This window comes from Salvia hispanica, chromosome 2 (assembly GCF_029641045.1).
Source record: "Salvia hispanica isolate PSC_SH4W2 chromosome 2, Shi_PSC_v1, whole genome shotgun sequence".
Classification (NCBI taxonomy): Eukaryota; Viridiplantae; Streptophyta; class Magnoliopsida; order Lamiales; family Lamiaceae; genus Salvia; species Salvia hispanica.
Genome location: NC_142693.1, coordinates 13028867 through 13048016, shown reverse-complemented (window position 1 = coordinate 13048016; position 19150 = coordinate 13028867). Strand labels below are relative to the sequence as shown.

At 35.0% G+C, this 19150-nt stretch overlaps 3 protein-coding genes across 8 annotated transcripts; 2 read left to right on the top strand and 1 right to left on the bottom strand.

Moving 5' to 3' along the window:
• Positions 1-1708: 1708 nt before the first annotated feature.
• On the bottom strand, positions 1709-5137 carry LOC125200682 (E3 ubiquitin-protein ligase HAKAI homolog). 6 transcript variants are annotated; one of them, XM_048098413.2, is made up of 5 exons: positions 4875-5137; positions 4407-4766; positions 3472-3530; positions 2516-2988; positions 1709-2438 (listed from the first exon to the last, which is right to left on the bottom strand). In XM_048098413.2, exons 2-5 carry the CDS (start codon positions 4656-4658, stop codon positions 1897-1899), a joined length of 1326 nt encoding a protein of 441 aa, XP_047954370.2. In that variant the 5' UTR covers positions 4659-4766; positions 4875-5137; the 3' UTR covers positions 1709-1896. The 6 variants fall into 6 exon arrangements, with proteins under 6 accessions (XP_047954370.2, XP_088921530.1, XP_047954368.2 ...); XM_089065404.1 differs by having other exon boundaries at positions 1709-2423; positions 4407-4747; XM_048098411.2 differs by having other exon boundaries at positions 4407-4747; positions 4875-5136.
• Positions 5138-9500: 4363 nt separating this feature from the next.
• Positions 9501-13695, top strand: LOC125200681 (uncharacterized). The gene is made up of 16 exons (XM_048098410.2): positions 9501-9696; positions 10509-10581; positions 10678-10799; positions 10937-10990; positions 11079-11195; positions 11269-11388; positions 11465-11600; positions 11704-11874; positions 11951-12106; positions 12171-12277; positions 12385-12475; positions 12563-12704; positions 12787-12943; positions 13017-13133; positions 13206-13332; positions 13406-13695. The coding sequence occupies exons 1-16, from the start codon at positions 9599-9601 to the stop codon at positions 13652-13654; spliced, it is 2037 nt and encodes a 678-aa protein (XP_047954367.2). The 5' UTR covers positions 9501-9598; the 3' UTR covers positions 13655-13695.
• A 3188-nt stretch (positions 13696-16883) lies between these two features.
• Positions 16884-17934, top strand: LOC125202353 (dof zinc finger protein DOF5.7-like). The gene has a single exon (XM_048100733.2). It carries the CDS (start codon positions 16964-16966, stop codon positions 17786-17788), a length of 825 nt encoding a protein of 274 aa, XP_047956690.1. The 5' UTR covers positions 16884-16963; the 3' UTR covers positions 17789-17934.
• The last annotated feature ends 1216 nt before the right edge of the window (positions 17935-19150 follow it).

The window sequence follows — 19150 nt, the reverse complement described above, 5'->3', positions numbered from 1 at the left end:
GTAGGAAGTCGTGGATATTTAAAAATAATTACAGGGTGCTTTGCCAATCAAGGTGAGTGGAGTTGTGGCTGTAAGTCTACAAAAACAAGCTTGTGTTTGACTTTGACACAAGGTTTTAAAATTGGACCAAACTGATAAAGCTACATGATTATGGTTCCACCTAGCGGATTATATACTCCCTCCGTTCTACGAAAGATGTCACATTTATGAAATGGCACAGGATTTTAGGAGATTTTATTTTATGTGTTAAATAAAAAAAGAAAATATAATTTTTATATATTCATAAAAGAAAATGTGACATCTTTTGTGGGACAAACTAAAAAGAAAAGTGTTCTTTTGTGGGACGGAGGGAGTAATATATGAATATATACTCCCTCCGTCCCGGATAGTTCAGGTCACTTTGACCGGGCACGGGTTTTAAGAATTGTAATGAAAAGTGGGTCCTACCTTTATATATTAGTTTTATAATAAAATGTGAGTAGGAATGAGTTAGTGGAATATGAGGTCCACTACCAAAAATGGTAAAAATGAAGTGGGACAAATTATGTGGGACGGACCGAAATAGAAAACTGGGACGAATTATCTGGGACGGAGGGAGTATTAAATTTAGTGAAGGAAAAAATATGATTAATAATATATCACAAAAATATAAGATCTTATAGCACTATAATTAGTTATTTATAGATATAAAAAATATTAGTAAAATTTAGTGAATGATAAATTTTACTACTAGTAAGTAATTTTTGGAGAATAAAAATAATTAAAGTATATAAAAAACTTAATAATTTATGTATAAAATGTATGTAGAAAAGTAATACTCCATCCGTCCGTCATTAGGAGTCCCATTTCTTGGCAGCAGGAGTTTTAAGAAATGTTAAGAAAAGTGGGTGGAAAAAAGTTAATGAAATAGGGGTCCTACTTGCACATACTCCCTCCGTCCCATCTCATGTGATGAATTTCTTTTCAGCACGAGAATTAAGAAAATGATATGTATTGAGTTAAAATGGAAAGAGTAAAGTATGAGAGAGGAAAAAGTAAGAGAGATAAAGAGAGAATAAAGTAAGAGAGGGAATAAAGTAAGAGATGGTTGAAGTTTTATTTTTAGATAAAAAAGGATATCAATCACTTGAGGTGGGACAACCCAAAATGGAAAGTTGATAACTTGAGGTGGGACGGAGGGAGTATTAGTTTTAAATGAGATGTGAGTGGAATGAGTTAGTGGAAGGTGAGACCCTATTACCATTTATGGTAAAAGTGAATCGAGACTCCTATTCGTGGACGAACTAGAATTGCAAAATGAAACTCCTATTCACGGATGGAGGGAGTATCATACTGTAGCAAATATATATAACTAAACATAAATTATTAGTTAAATGTATTATAAAACTAATCTATTCCATGTTCCACTTTTTTCATCGACTTTTATTCACATTTCTTAAAACCTAAGCCGAGTCAATTGTGGGTAAACGAGGAGAGTATCATACTAAAACCTCACCATAATATTATCATCAATTGGAGTGCACAATAGGTGCCCAAAATTTTCAAGTCAAAATTTGGATTGGGTGAAAATATTTTAATCACTTTCCTCAATAAAGAACGCAACCTTAAGTTATTACTGATTTTACATTATTTCAATATACTGCAATATGATGTTTAATGATCTAACTAGTGATGTACTATGATGTGTAAAAAACCCCAAATACTTGGATACAGCCTCGAACGATGTCCCAAATTAAAAAATATAACAAAATGTTCACATATTGAACTATCATTTCAAAACTCACTGAAGACAGAAATTTACAGTTTAAGTAGGCTTCCAAACATGAACTAAATGGGCAAAAGCTTGACTACTACACCCAATATGAAGATATATCAGCAGGGTGCAAAATATAAAGCCTAGTCTCCACTTCCGAAGCTATCTCGCCTCTCAGCTGGCCAGCTGAAGCCTGGAGGCCCATCATTATTCCCGTCACCAGAGTATGATCTGCCTCGTTGCAGGTGGGGATGAGGCACCGAAGGTGGTGGAGGAAGATGAAGTGGTTGGGGCGCCAAAATTCCTTTACCGTCTCTTGGGTCCACAAAGTTCCCACCCTGCCTCTGTTGTTCCATACTCTTATTCCCAGCATTCTGAAAGAATCCTCTTCCTTGAGGGTCGACATTCATAAAGCCATCCGTAGACCTCTGAGATACCATAGGAGGTTCCAGAGGCACAGACCCGGGCACTGCATTCCACTGTGGATAATTTTGAGGAAAATTCATGGGTCCGGCAGGACCAGGTGGGAAACCTAGCAACGAGCCCTGTCCTGGTCCACCTTCTGGTGTAGAACCTGGTCTTGGCATTCCATATGGTCCGCCAAAGTACTGTTGTGTTCCATCAGCTGCATAAGGAGGATAATCATATTGAGGTTGAGCTGGAGCTGGACCTGAATTCGGGTTAACTGGTAGCAGAATTAGCAGGTTGTGAGTTGCAGGTACAAGGAGACATGAAATTCGGATATATTTTTTAGGAACTGACCTGAATCTTGCCGACCACTACCCTGCACATGAGCTTCAAAAGTATGATGAGGAAAGTGGTTCTGGGAAGTACCTCTATCAGGGTGCTCTGATGGATGATCGGAAATTTGTCTTGGAAAAGGTGGCGCCGGCCTTTGCTGTACAGCAGGTCTCGGAGGTGGTTGTTCCCTGGATTGAGGCAGCTGGGCTTTGTCTTCACTATCATGAAGTTGAGAGCTTGAATGGGGCGAAAAAACTGGCCTTGGGGGTGCTTGAACTGTGGAATCAGAGGCTGAAGGTTTCCTAGCACTCATTGCTTCCGATTCATTCCCTTCTTTTTCCTTATTGGGGTGAATAAGATCAGAATGGGCCTCATTTATATGCAACTCAAAGGCACTCTTCTTTAAGAAGGACTTCAGACAATGAGGGGCTGCACATATGAAGATTCCTTCCATCATTTTAATTGTCTGAATCTTCTGAATGCGTTCATCACAACTGTAGAAGATGATTGGCAAAGTATAGTTGAAGTCATACATTACCACAGATGATTAACAAGGCTAAAGATCTATCAAAGCAAACAACCAAAAGAAAAAGGTATGAATATTGAATTCTTGACACCATCAGCATCCCCCCTAGTGCTCAGATAGAGTTTGTAAACCATTCCCTTCAATACACAAAATACTGGCAAATAACCAGTAAATGAATCTCCAATTTATTAGCATAAAGTTAACCACTTTCATCACTTTTTCTATTTCTAAAAGAAGCACTCTTTAGTTAAACTGGATAGCAAGTCCTAGTCCATTGATACATTTTTACTTGTATATTATTACCCCACTGTGTCTGATGCAGAAGTGTCAGAATATAATTTTGAAAGACTTCATGAGATCATTGACAAATACTATTAAAACCAAGATCTTAAATAAAATGCAACAATATCATAGAGAGGAACTAGATGCATAAAAAAGTAGTATGTCTTACAGATAACAAAAAGAATGACTCCTGGAACAGTCCAAACAGAAGGCATGCTCACATGGGCTCTGCAATAAAATAAGTTTGTCAGCATATTAGCTAATGATACGTGCAGAGAAAATAGCTTCATGTAGGAATTGGCATTGACACTCCTGGTAGAACATTTTATAGCTTCAAACGGATTCAACACAAATATCAAGATGTGCCACACATAGAAGTCTAGGTTCAGGTAAACCATTATCACATGCTCCTTGCAACACAAAATGAAGTAAGGTTCATAACAAAGTAAACCAATATACACAAACTAACATTTCAAATAAAAGATCAGAAGTAGCTAATGGTATCCCAATAAAAGTAACAATCATATTTTTAAAGCAATACATTAATCAGGCATTTACTTTGCATGGTTGACATTATACACAATTGAGTATTTTTATCCTCATTATTAGAAAATTCTCTCATCCTATCCTTTCAATGGGATATGAATCAACAAAAAAATAGCTCTATCTAGGCTAACCGTAGCAACTAAATGCCTTCTAAAAGATCGTCTGCGCCCAGGGCATGAGGCACACTGGTATTGCCCTGAGGTGGCTGGGGCAAGTGATATGAACGGGGAGAGCCTGAGGCTGCTGGGGAAATATAACTTTTCAAATACTTAAAGCCTAAAAGTCTTCAAATATAATTAATGTTCAAAGTTCAAACTCTGGAAGGAGACAAATGTGTCACAAACACATTGTTGCAAAGAGTTACAGTGAGACTACATATAATATACAATTGTCTGCTACACAACAAAAGCTGTTAATGAATTGAAGCATTCGTCTTATGAATACTACAACGAAAGCTATAGGCCTATAGTAGTATGATTTTCTTTACTCACCAATCAACTCATTAGCCCTAATTATTTAAACCTCAAATGCCATTAAAATACAGTAAATGTCACTCACCAGACGGCCATAAATAGCAACGGGAAAGTCGCATCGAACGCAGAAATGGACACGCTCACCGAGCTGGCGACGGGAGCGGCGCCCAACAGACTTGATGACAGCAGTTGCAGATGCTGCACCCATACCCTTGGCCACAGGAAGATCAGCTAGCACAAGATGATCGGGGCAAGCCACTGTGACAGTATCCACAGGCGCAGGATTTGCAGTTGCACTAGCTTCACTAGCTGGCTTGCTAAGCCGAATCTGCAGCATCTTACTAGTGTTGCGTAAACAATTTCGCCTTCAAACTTGGAAAACAACTACTGCTTGATTTCTATAGCTTCAATGATCCAGCAATATGCCTAGGTCACAATTGAAAAACTGGCATATCAATTGAAACTTTCAGAATGAAACGGTTCAAATTTAAAAACGATAACAATAAGCTGGTTAGGTTTGTTTGTGAAAATTCATGAAGAGATGAGTATTTACCTTATTGATTTTCGAATCGGTGAATATACGACATTGCAGCTGAGCTATCTGGAAACAGAAGCTGTTAACGGAATCGGAAGTATAGAAAATTGAATGACGAAGCTCACAGTAAAATCTAATACTACTAATGGCGTAAAATTTATGAATTGATCGAAGTTTGTGTGATTGAATTCCAGAATCTTTTGTTCTTTGGTAAAAGAGAAAGGATCTGATTTTAGCCCTAAAAGGATATTACGCTTGAATTGGGCTTCGGTATGCAGCTATTTAGGCCAGAGTAATTGGGCTGCCTTCAAATTCATTGAAGAATGTTCAAGGGATCCTATTTTTGTAGTACTATTTCTATTTTATTTTGTTGGTGCTTCAAGGCAAGTCTTGGGAAATTCAATTCCATAAGGATAAGGTTTACATTCCGGCTGAACATTTTTAACACGGCACGATAATTCGATACAAATTCACATGTGATTTTTTAATGGGTTTTGGTCAAGCCTTATTAGGTTTGTGTCATTATCGGGTTGACCCGTTAAGAATCTAATAATTTCGTGTTGGGTTCGGGTTAGGTGCGAGTTGGATACGGATAACCCATTAAGAAATAATATTATTATTTTTCTCTATTTTATTATTTTTAAAAAAATTTATGATTTGCTTTAATTCATTAATTTCTTATAAATAAATGGTATTAACTAGTATATTTTTATCGTGTAAAATCAGGTTTAATCAAGTAAAATTAAGTTTTAATCATGTAATATCATGTTCAGGTCATTATTGTATTGTGTCAACCCATATAATATCGTGTCATTAATGGATTCGTGTTGGGTGTAGATCGTATTCAAGTTTGAAGGCAGTAGGTCGGGTTCGTGTTCAGGTTGACAATTTTTCCTTAACAGGTCAAGTTCGGATTAGACCTTATTGGATTAAATCATTATCAGGCTGATCCGTTAACGACTCAACCCACACAATTTTCTAACCCCTAGTTCACACCATTTGGTATCAAGAACTATAAGTTTATTGCATTGTAATTATTTAATTAAATAGTACTTCTTTCTCATGTTTGTTTTTACCTATTTTTCATCATATGAATGGAATACTTGGGAATGGGATTGATCTGAAATTTTAACAATATGTTATGTGATATATATGTACGGGAAATGACATGCTACGTATCTTATGTGAGCACTATTTTCGTTTGACGTATGTATAGCTTTGTTTTAGTATATATTTACTTTGATTCTTAAAAAAATTATTGAAAAATATTTTAATTCACAAAATTCATAAAAATCAAAACTTAATTTGTTATTGAATTCATTTATTTGAAGTCATAGAGAAAACGAGTAAACCGAACTTTGATTTTTATGAAATTAATAAGATTTTGTTTATGTATTAAAATTAAACTAAATATATAAAATAAAATAAATAATACTAAACATACGATCGAACGAGAATTGTACTCAAATAAAGAACTCACGATACATAGACATCATTTCTCTATGTTCCAATATCAAATAATTTTCGAAAGAGCAAAACTATGTTTTGGTTACTAGGAGTAATATTTTTTTTACCTTTATTGGGAGCCAAAATTGATCAGTACTGGACTCATTTATCTTTTTCCTTTTTTTAAAATTGAATAAGTGGAAAAGATAATCCATCTCTTTTTACATTTTTGAACAGGTGTCAACAACCTTTAAACTTCAACATAATTTGACTTCAGATTTTGGGCATAAATAAGTAAAAATTGAATTTGAAATCAAAAGGTAATGAATATATATTTTACAATTACAGTAAATTTGACTTAAGATTTTGAATATAAGTAGGTAAACATTTCAAAGCAGAAATTTAAATATACATGCGCATATTGCTAATGGCGGTGGCATAGATTATTAAAATATTGAGGGGAAAAAAAGAAAGCTGGAAGAAGATAAACCGCCCTTTGAGTATAAGCAAAGCAATACCTACTTTTATACCATAGTTATTTTATGATATAAACAGACAAAATTGTTATTAAAATTCTTACAATTTAAGTGCCTAAGTTGCCACACCCCTTTCTAGTCAATCTAATGCTAATGGGTGCATCGTCACATTTTATTATTTAGCTAGCTTTACTTATATAAATTTATTTTTGTTTTTGTATTAGTAACATATTTTTCATTCTCCGTATCTTATTAAAACTTCAACGTTGCCAATTTCGTGTTGAAGCATAACTTGCACAGTTTAAAGATTTTACCATATTTCAAATTTAAACTCAGTTGATAGCTGTTACTCTAAAGTTGGAAAAAAATTGAATTAGTGATACGTAACATGAATACGTTTATTATGCTATCGAACGATATGATACCGGATTTAGTAGTATAGTTTTTTTTATTATGTGCCATATTTAGGAAGTTTGTGATTAATTTGTATGCATTCTCTCTCTACTTGCAACCAATTATATTATCTACTATTATCTTTTCACAAATTCTGCCAATTATTAGAATTTAAAAATATTTCTAAAAGAAATATAAATAATAAAATCAAATGGGGTGTTTTATAAAATAATTAAAAGAATGAAATACTACTTTATTATAAATTCCAATTAATGTAATACTCCATATTAATATGAACGGTACTTTTGTTCTGTAAATAATTAGGAGTAATAGATTACAGATTTACAGCATACCATTCCTCTTACGAAAAAAGCTATTTTTTTCTGTTGTTTTTTATTCTATTTATATAAAGATGACAGAATATGATAATAACTTTTACCGAAAGTCTTATATAGCTATATATGCCATATTTTTTGACATCTTTTTCCATTCCATTTAATGCAATGCTCACCCAATTTTTGAGAGCATTAACAAGAAAATTATTTAATAATTTTCGTGCTGTTGATAAGATATTAAATTCAAATTGATTCTCCACTTGAATAGCTTAAGGTTTAAAAATGGAAGACCATTACCCTAATTCCCTAAAGAAATATGTATGGAATGATGAGTAAATTCGGATTATGTCAAACAATATAATTCAGTACTCTATTGAATAAATATTGATTCATGTTGTTTTATATCATGCTTAAATAAATCTTTAAAATACTTTGTGGTACAAAAAGTTTATACTAGTATTATGGTTATACTTTATTTTTTAGTTAAATAATTTTTTTATATTCATTTATTCTAAAATACTACTTAGTTTTGTTGTGCGCTAATTATATATTGTCTCTAAAGTCCCTATTTTGGGTTATTTTCAGTACTTACTACTGAAAACGAATCACTCTATACATAAATTTTTGGCGTGGGATGGATGTAAATATGCATAATAATAGTCAAAATTTGGACAACGAACTCAACAAACCTTTAGAAATAATTGATCATGCTAGTCGCTACACTCAACGCATTAAGTGGTGAATAGTGATGCAACGGTTTACAAAGTGATGTTTGCTCATTCTATAAATAATTTAGAAGTCAAGTTCACCGAGAATACAAAAGAACACATTTGTTGGTTGTTTTTAAAGTCAAACTCATCAAGAATACAAAAGAACAAATTTGTTAGTAGTTGTTTTTAAAGTCAAACTCATCAAGAATGATAAAGGACAAATTCGTTAATGTATAGATAATAAATAAAAACAACATATCATCCCGCATATCCCATATTTCTATGTTTTTACATAATTGAGTCTTATTTTTCAGATATAATATACTATGAATTACTTTTTCTCTCTATCTCTACTACTACACAACTAATATTATATTAAAATCGGTATAGTCTTATTAAAACTATTTATATGAACGGATGTAGTTATTTTACAGAAAAATACAAGTATAACCATAATACTATTTACCAGAATAAGTGATATATAATTGGAGTACTACCATAATATAAGTGTGAAGGAATCAAAGTAGGTGATTAGCTAGATTTCACTGAGTCTGGATTCCAGCAAATACTAAAATAAATGTCTCAACCGTATTTATGGAGCTAATAGCTTGGATTATTCAACTAATTATACCACCCATCATTTTGGTCCAAATATAGCTTCTATCTCTGCACACAACTTCTTACAGTATACTAAGAATACTTTCATTTGCTAGGTAGTGTAGTGTCCACTGACCATCAACGTTAACTTTCTCGAAATAATATAATTGTTGCTTATAAAGTAATTAATAACGTTATTTTTCAATTCATACACAAACTTTACTTATGTTCTAATAAAAATTTTTACATTCAGACTTAATACTTGTCAACTTGCAATGAACAAAAAGAAAAGAAAATATGGGATGTTAATTTAAGTTGCAATAAATTTAAAAAGTGATGACATTATTAATTTTTGAATAGTAAAATTTACAAGGAACAAAATTAAAGGAAAAAAAAAGACCAGGGCTCTACCGTATTTCAATGCGAAAAAGCAAATATGTAAGTAGATGAATTAGCGGATCAAGACAATGAAAAAGTCGATTGTTGGGATAGGAGGTAGAACATTGAAAAAAGAAAAATCCAAGAAAAGAAAAGAATTGGGTAAAAAGAAACGCCAAAAGTCATTATCAAATGTTTGTTTTGCGAATTGTCCTTGAATAATAAGCCTCTATGGTCTATGCTATGCCGCAGCCGCACTATATATGATGCAGTAACTGTTGCCTCACACATTCTCATATTCCCCACACACTTCTCTCCACACCACAAAACACCAGAAATTTATTTTATCTCACTTCCTATTTCTCTTCCACAACTAGAGAGAGAGAGAGAGAGGGAGAGAGAGAAAAATGGTGAGGAAGATACAATGTAGTTGGAATTTGAGTTGCTTGCCTCTTCTTCTTCTTCAAATATTCTTGCTTACACAATGTTCTGCATCAAGATGGCAGTTAAGTCTCCAATTTTTCATCTTTTAATTATTTTTTCCTTCAAATAGTTATGCTATGTGCATGGTGATTATATACATGCATGTATGAGGTAAAGATAGTCTGTTTATGTTTAATTTGACTATTTAATCTCTTCTCTGTTCTTCACTCTTTTCTCAATTCCCTTTTTATTGAATTTGTTTTCACATATTTGAATGCATGCCTCGGAAAGTGAATTTGTAAACTTATTAATATGTCTAGTGGACATATATTAGTAGTAAAGTATAAATAGTACATGGCTCAAGAAGTAGGATTATATTTATATATTATTATTACAAACAATAGAATTAAACCCAACAAACCGAATTTGGTTTTGGAGGACATGAATTCCTGTGTTTTGCCTTGAAAAGCTATTTGGTCTCACCCTCTCTCTCTCCATATGTATGTACTACTACTATATGTTTTTTGATCACCCATTCTCTCTCTAGATATGTATTGTAGTATACATCACATGCAGAGTAGCATGATTATGTGGCAGAGAAAGTTAGTTTGGTACACTCCCGTGATCACCTCCCATTCCCAACAAAAAAGTTGATTCCATCACACACTATTCACTTTCTTTGCATCCCTTCTATCTAGATACTACTATATGATTTATTTAATTATTTATTATTGCTCATCTTTAGAACTAGGAATGTTTCTTTTCTTCATTCCTACGCACTTTGCAATAATTTATCAGCATCACATAAGAAATTTTCTCTACACCTTATATTATATGCAATTAGGTCTTGTTAATTTTTTTGAAAATTTTTTACTAATTTTTATTTAAGTGCAGAAAGGTTCACAAAATTGAGACCGATGGCGATACATATTACCCTCCAGTAAAGTTGCATGATTTCGACGACCACGTAAGCACTATGTTTCTTGAATTCTTTACAATTCTATACACCTAATAAACATGTTCTACATTTTCATAAAAAATAAATTAAATTTATTATATGCAGGTAGTGTTGGACAATGGCATCCTCAATGTGACTCTGTCAACCCCAGAGGGCATGATCACTAGAATAACATACAATGGAATTGAAAATCTACTCAAACAAGAGTACAATGAAAACAACAGAGGGTACATACACACCATTTTCTACTTTGTGCAATGTTAAGGTTTGATGTCTATAGAAAATTATTTCTAGTTTAAATGGAGTATCATGTAATGAATATTCAGATGCCATGCCTTATGAAAAAATGAAATTAAATTTATAGGTATTGGGATCTTGTTTGGAGCTCACCTGACCACCCTAAAGAAATTTTTGACAAGTTAGTAATGCTCCATCCTTTTCTCAATTCCAATTGGTAAAGCAAATTAAATTAATCTATAGTATTTGTTTTCATTGAAATGGTGCAGGCTTGATGGGACTAATCTTTTTGTTGTACACGAAGACGAAGAACAAGTGGAGCTCTCGTTCGTTCGCACTTGGGATTCTTCGCAGACAGGGGTTCCTCCCCTCAACATTGACAAAAGGTATATTCGACTCGTCTAACATGATCTTGACTTGTCAGAGAGTCTAACGTGAGTTTTATGTCTTAACGGGAAGGTTCATAATGCTGCGCGGGTGCCCTGGATTCTACTCGTATGCAATATTTGAGCGCCTCGAAGGCTGGCCGGATCTTCACTTGTCTCAGGGGAGGATAGTGTTTAAGCTACAAGAAAAGATGTAAAGCTTTGTCATCTCTCTTTGTACTAATTTTAGCTAAGGTTTGGTGATTGAAGCATTATGTTTTGTTATTTAGCTTTCAATACATGGCAATATCGGACGACAGGCAGAGGATTATGCCAACAAGCGAAGACCGGAACAGAAGCCAGGTTCTAGACTACCCGGAAGCAGTTCTATTAACGAATCCAAGCAACGCTTTCCTCGCAGGAGAGGTACTAATTTTTGTTGAGTGACTCAACTCCTAACCTCCTTTTTGAAAATAATGTGAGGTTACTAGTTTGAAGTCGTAATTTTTTATACACGCGGCATGTACAGGTGGACGACAAGTACCAATACTCAAGCGACAACAAGGACAGTCTGGTCCACGGCTGGATAGCCACGGACCTTCCAACAGGGTTCTGGATCATCACCCCGAGCAACGAGTTCAAGACGGCCGGGCCCATGAAGCAGGACCTCACCTCGCACGCCGGCCCAATCGCCCTGTCTGTAAGTGGGCCCGTTTAAAACAAAACATAATATTCTGTTTTGCAAACAATGCTTGAAAAATGCATGATGTATGCAGATGTTCTTCAGCGCTCACTATGCCGGCCTGCCGCTGGAGCTGGAGTTCCGGGGTGGCGAGCCGTGGAAGAAGGTGTTCGGACCCGTGTTCGTCTACTTGAACTCGGTCCAACCCGGCCAAGATCCGCTCTCATTGTGGCCTGATGCCAAGCAACAGGTAACTGCAAAACAGTTTTCTTTTTCAAGACTTTAGCATGTTTCTTACATAGATACTTTGTTAGATGCTCGTAGAAACGCAACATTGGCCGTATGATTTCCTGGCATCGGACGACTTCCCTCGTGCCAAGCAGAGAGGCAGAGTAAGCGGCCGGTTACTTGTCCGCGACAGGTAGTAAATAAAAAAATTTATTTCTTGAATCACAAATTCAAAATTTGGAAAGTTTAATTCCATGTTTTTTTCTGCGTCCGTCCCCGATTATGCCTGGTTTGCTTCAGTTTTATCTACAAACGCCTTATGACCGCTAGCAATGCATACATTGGACTTGCTTCCCCCGGGGATCTGGGATCATGGCAGAGAGAAAACAAGGTAAATATCTTCAAATCTTCCACAATCCAACTTGTTTACAAGATTTCACAAAACCTAAAATGGTTCCTTTTGGTTGGATGTATACAGGGCTATCAGTTCTGGAGCCAATGTGATGCTTTAGGATACTTCAAAATCAATAACATCAGAGCTGGGAACTATAGCCTCTATGCTTGGGTGCCCGGGATCATTGGAGACTACAAATACAACGTTCCGATCAACATCGAAACTGGTTAGGACAGTCTGTCTCTTCACTACGTCATAAGCCTAGTGTTTTTTCCTTAACATAAAACATGATGTGTTTTTCATTGAAGGAAGCAAGATTAGGCTGAAAAATCTTGTGTATGATCCTCCGAGGGATGGGCCTACAGTGTGGGAAATCGGGGTCCCTGACCGTTCTGCTGCTGAGTTCTACGTGCCTGATCCAAACCCGGCTCTCATGAACCAGCTCTACAATGTCCACCCCGACAGGTTAGTAAACACCGTGGTTTTTTTCACATGATCACGAGCAATGCAGCAATAAACTTTGCTTGAAATTCCACAGATTCAGGCAGTATGGCTTGTGGGATCGTTACACGGATCTGTATCCGGATGGGGATTTGGTATATTCAGTCGAAACAAGCGTTTATCAGACAGATTGGTACTTTGCTCATGTGAATAGGTAGGTGTTTTTTAACATATACCTAATTAGTACATCTTTAAACTTTGATACAAGTGAAATATTTTTTTACAGAAACATAGGAAACAAAACCTATGTCCCAACAACATGGAGGGTTCTATTCAACCTCACAGACGTCGACACATCAGCAAACTACACCCTGCGGATTGCACTGGCCTCGGCCAACGATGCTGAGCTGCAGGTGATCATTCTTGGACTTGATATGAGGTTTAGCTAGTGTTTGTGTTTTGATGTTATGAGTTTGGTGTTTGTAGGTGAGGATCAACGCGGAGGTAGGAGAGGCTCCATGTTTTACGACGGGGCTAATTGGGAAGGACAATTCGATTGCTAGACATGGAATCCATGGACTGTATTGGCTTTATAGTGTGAGTGTAAGAGGTTCTGTTCTTGTTTGTGGGCAAAATGCAATGTTGTTGACTCAATTGAGAGGATCTAGCCCTTGGAGAGGGATCATGTATGATTATATTCGTCTGGAGGGTCCATTTTCGAATATTCAGACATGAAAAATATAGTCTCTTATACTATGATAGTACATTATAACTAAGGTAGAAAGAAAGAGAGAATTATCGTTTGTAGAATTATGTTCTCGTCTCATCTATAGTTAACCCAAAATCATTGAATGGGAATGCAGTTCTATGACTAAACATCAGCTAATTAAGCTCATTTAGAATATTTTTGAACGAAGACTTAATAAGAAAATTTGAATTTCTTAGTACTATATATCAGACTATATGTACCCAGGAGCATAACATTTTACTCCATATTGGAGGCCCACAAGAAGACGTGTTATCGTTTTATTGGTTAGCGAAGGCTTAATAAGAAAATTTGAATTCTTTATTAGTACTTGGGCATAGTCCAAACTTTTATAGGCCCCACACCTTATTTTTATTACAGTACGAGATAAATTTGTAAATTTCAAATATAGCTCATTCAATAATCCTCATTTTGTCCGCGAATAAGAGCCTCGTTTTTTCATCAGTTCGTCTGCGAATAGGAGTCCCGGTTCATTTCTGAATGGTAATAGGTCATACATTCCACTAACTCATTACACTCACATTTTATTTAAAAGTAATATACACAAGTGAGGTCTATATATCACTAACTTTTTTCCACTCACTTTCGTAACATTACTTAAAATCCGTGCCATATAGAAATGAGACTCCTATTCACAAAGGGAGGGAGTCATGGGCGGACCTAAGTATAGTGGGGGAAGGGCTTAAGCCCTCAATGAATTTATTTTTATTACTTTTTTCTATTAATTGTTTTAAAAATTTATTCAAATTTGGTGTAAATTATAGTGTAAAAGCCCCTACAAATTATCTACACTACTCAAATATATACTCTAAAATAAAATTTAGAAATTTTAGTATAAATATTTCTGTGTTCGCCACTTGAGGGATTAGTAATTAATTATATACCAATGGATTATAGTAACTTGACGATAGTAACTTGACGGTGCGAAGCTGTGGTTTTGATTTTCACGTTAAGCAATGCATCTTTGTACATACACAATATAAATGCATCCATATGATAATGCATTTGTTTACGATAATACAAATATCAACGATTCAGATTAGATCCTCGATGGTGAAGCATACTGATACTAGTATGAACGGTGCAGTAACTCTCGTACAGTTGGCTACAGTTGCATATGAGCTGCAGGCTATTAATATTTTTAGAGAAGCAAAATTCATTTTTATGTGTTTAGACCTTCAGGCATTACACATTTATAATCCTCAATAATTACATTTCATAACACCATTATTCATTATATTAAAATCTAATTTCTGACTAACTTCCAGCATAGTTATCCTATGCACCAAAATCTAATCACTATAATCTTAGATACACTAATTTGTTTATATATGGCTATGATTGTACGATTTTGTGTTTTGATTTTTGAAATAGCGTATGTAGTATTTTGGAAAAAGTTAAAAGAGAGAAATGAAGTTGGTAAATAGGGAAGCGAAAGAGTTTGAAAATGGAGATATGGAAAGGGAAGTTACATAAGAAGGAAGAGACAAAAGTTGGGTGTGTGAAGAGGCTGTCTCCCCAAACCAGCCTATTCCATTCTGCTTCTGCAATTTCTTCCAAATCTACCATGCTACTTATTATTTGACTTGGATTCTCTCTCTCTCTCTCTCTCTAACATCTCCCATCACATCAACACTGCACACTGACACACTTCCTCATCACTTCTAACCAACTTCAATTCCTTTCTTCTAGCATAACTCTGAATAACAGTACTCCACTACCTTGGAAGCTCTGCTCGAATTTAATTCCCTTTGCATTTCAATTTACATCAATTACATGATGATGAGGAAATTATGGGCATCGTCAAGATTCCTTTTTCAATTTGTGGTGCTAGCCTTCATAGATAGACTAGTGACTACCATAACTAATTACTCTATATTTCAAAATAAAGTTATATTAATAATTTGATGTATTAGTTATATATTAAAATTATAAATATAGTAAGTGAATAAGTTAAAAAGATTTATTAGCCTTTAACGTCATTTTTTATATTTATATTTGAATTTTCTTTCTAATATTTTTAAAATTTGAATTAAAGTAGGCATTAGTTACATATATAATTCTTAAAAAATATAAAAAATATAAAAAATCATAAACAATATTATGCACTTTCCATGTACTATATATGTATCTAATATTTTAATTAAATTCATAAATAAACCTATTTTTTTGTCAAAATAAACAAGAATTTGGTTGTACAAAATTTGGTCACATAGATTTATTGATTTCAAAATGCTCATAAAAAAAGAAACAAGAATATATGTATTTCAAGTATAGACCAACTGCATTTGTAGTGAAATTAATTATATTGAAAAATAGCTTTTTTGCACATTTTATGATTTGAACCCATGTTTGCACTAATCTAATAAGGCCTGAAATTGATATCACGTTCTTGTGATAAACAACAAACGAGATTGGAAGTATGAGTCCTTAGAAATCATTCATGCTAACAAGGAATATCTATCGTTGTTAATGCAACAAACACTTAGATTTTGTGAGGCAATTTGAATAAAGTTTTGTCAAGCTTTCCCTTTTAGGGAATATAAATTCTTATCCAGATTCTCATGGTGGTAGCATTGTGGCTCTTGTTTCTTGTTTTTCCTTCATTAATTCGTTTTACTGTTTATCTTTCAAGTACTACATGATTTCCTCCATTCTGTCCCTTGCATGCAAACTCCAAATCACCCCTGCCAACCAGACTATACCTAGTGTACTTATTTTTCTAATTTACCCCCAAATCATGTTTATAAAGTAGTAGTATATTTTTCATTACTATAGTATTTATATTGTACTCCCTTCACCTAAAACTAAAAACATTTGAAACAACATTTTAATGTAAAATTGATAAAATTAGAGAGATAAAAAGAAAAATATTAGTGGAAAATGGGTTCCATCTCATTAAAGTAAGAAATTTTATAAAAGAAAAAATTTCTATTTTTAGGGAACATAGCAGAAAAGGTAATAATTTCTATTTTTAGTGAACAAATGGAGTAATATACGGTAGAATTTTCTACTAATGCATGTTTACACTTTAACTGTCCATGGCATAGTGGTGGATGATGACATCAACAAGTTAAGTGCATTATTCATGAAGAGAATTAATATGATGATTTTATCTTAACATTAAAATCTATCAAATTAATTTTCATACTTATATATAGGTGCAGCTAGTTGTAGATGTAAATGTAAACACCCATAGAAATCAGAAATATGGTTTTCCACTTGATGAAGATCACAAGAGGCCCTCAACACCCTCTCATTTCCCATCAACCCCATGCATGAATCCAATTAATTCCCATCACCACCTTTCCCTCCCTCTCCAAACTTCCAAACTTCCCAACTCCACAACCACTTTCCTCTCTCCTAACAACTCAATGTCCTCCGCCGCCGCCAAACCATCCGCATCCGGCAAAGACGAAAGCCGCAAACCGCAAGATCCGGCCGTGAAATGCCCCCGCTGCGACTCCCCCAACACCAAATTCTGCTACTACAACAACTACAGCCTCTCCCAGCCCCGCCACTTCTGCAAGACCTGCCGCCGCTACTGGACCAAAGGCGGCGCCCTCCGCAACGTCCCCATCGGCGGCGGCTGCCGCAAGAACAAGAAGCTCAAGCCCTCCCCCCGCCTCCCCACCGACGCCGCCCCCCTCAAATTCTCCTCCGCCATGGACAATTTCCACCAATTCGCTTCCAATTTCGCCGATTTGTCGCCGCAGCCGCCGTGCTTCGGCCTCGACCCCTCTCAATTAGGGTTCAAGCAAGGGGAGGATTTAGGGTTTCAGGAAATGGCTCGCCACAGCAGCCTCGCGACCTCGATTGAATCGCTGAGCTCCATCAACCAGGATTTGCACTGGAAATTGCAGCAGCAGAGGCTAGCGGCGCTCTTGGTCGGCGGCGACGGTGGTGGAGGTCAGACTCAGAAGGAAGGTTCTGGAAGCATCGAGAAGGCGCAGACGATCCAGTTTCAGAGCCTGGAAAATCACAAGACGGATGGAAGCTTCTCCAACACGGAGTGGTTCCTCAATAGTAACAATGCCGGAAATTGGAGCGGCGGGATTCAAGCGTGGGCGGAATTGAGTCACTACACTTCCTCGCTGCCGTGAAAAGGTGTAGGCTTTATAAAAAATGTTGCTTAATTAGTTTAATCAATGTGTGTGTACCAATTGTAGCATTTTGTTGTTGTTGTTGTTTTTTGTTTTTTTTTTTTCCTTTTTTATATATATATATATGTGTGTGTCAATTACAGTTACATCAAGAACACATGATTAATTACTTGAAGCTGTGTGTACTTAATTAGATACTCCATCACAAACTTTCAATATGAGAAGGTTGAAATATACAAGTGCATCGATATATGTAATCTTTTTGTGTGTGAATACTGTTGGGGATTGGAGATGGGGTTGATTGGTTAGAGTCAGACAGTCTGTATGTAAGAAAGAGGAAAGTAGGGAGACTTGGGATCAACTACTGACAATGCATAATAGCACAGCACAGAGGCTAAGACCATGCATTTTTAGATGGGTTTAATTAATGGATTTTGGTTATAAAATCATGAACTTTGGTGATCCGGTATTTTTCACCAACTTAAAAAATAGTCTAAAATATTACTCCCTCCGTCCCGTTTAAGATGATACGTTTTCCTTTTTAGTTTGTCCCAACTAAAATGACACATTTCCTATTTTGGTAATATTCTCTCTCCAATTAATACACTCAACAACTTTTTCTCACACCTATTAAATTATTCATCTTTCTTTCTCTTTCTATTTTAATACTTACACCACCTTTTCTCTCTCCAATTAAACACTTTAATCAATAACTCCTAAAATCCCGTGCCGGCTAAGGAGTGTGTCATCTTAGCCGGGACGGAGGGAGTAATACAACTTTTATATTCCATGTGTTATTTCACAATCCGACCTGAATAAGATATTTTCGAAACTATGTCTATATGGGTCACCGTGAAACATTTGTGATACTACATCTACCCTTGAAAAATAGAAACTTTTAAAACGGTACGAATTTTAATGCACAATTGTTAAAGTATGAGTGAATAGTTGGTAACTTGGTATAGTAAGAAAGAAAAAGAAAAAACGGTTGAAATAATTTTAGTGAACTGTGGGGTGCACTTTATAAAATAGAAATTTAGAAAATTTCTATTTTTAAGAGACAACTAAAATAGAAATAGCTTCTATTTTTAGGGGACAAAGTATTAATTATAGACCATTTTTAATTAGTTGTGCCAAACGAGATTAAAAAGACCATGTACATTAGTCAGATATAGATTGATGAGAAATAAAATACTAGTTTTTGATATTTTAAATCAATTTTAGGGACAATGCAATTTCCCTCTAATTAATTAGTAGCAGTAGTACAATTTAATAAACGTCAGTAGAAGAATATTATTTTATGCATAAATAAAATAAAAAAGAAATCATGAACTTATAGACGTAAGGAAGAAACGATAAACT

Excerpts from the sequence above, each read along its gene's own strand:
- LOC125202353 (XM_048100733.2), top strand. The coding sequence starts at position 16,964 with ATGAATCCAATTAATTCCCATCACCACCTTTCCCTCCCTCTCCAAACT.
- LOC125200681 (XM_048098410.2), top strand. The coding sequence starts at position 9,599 with ATGGTGAGGAAGATACAATGTAGTTGGAATTTGAGTTGCTTGCCTCTT. Across the intron at positions 11,389-11,464 it reads TTTAAGCTACAAGAAAAGAT|CTTTCAATACATGGCAATAT; the intron begins GTAAAGCTTTGT and ends TTTGTTATTTAG. Across the intron at positions 11,601-11,703 it reads ACGCTTTCCTCGCAGGAGAG|GTGGACGACAAGTACCAATA; the intron begins GTACTAATTTTT and ends CGGCATGTACAG.
- LOC125200682 (XM_048098413.2), bottom strand. The coding sequence starts at position 4,658 with ATGCTGCAGATTCGGCTTAGCAAGCCAGCTAGTGAAGCTAGTGCAACT. Across the intron at positions 3,531-4,406 it reads TTGCTATTTATGGCCGTCTG|AGCCCATGTGAGCATGCCTT; the intron begins GTGAGTGACATT and ends ATTTTATTGCAG. Across the intron at positions 2,439-2,515 it reads TAGTGGTCGGCAAGATTCAG|TTAACCCGAATTCAGGTCCA; the intron begins GTCAGTTCCTAA and ends TTCTGCTACCAG.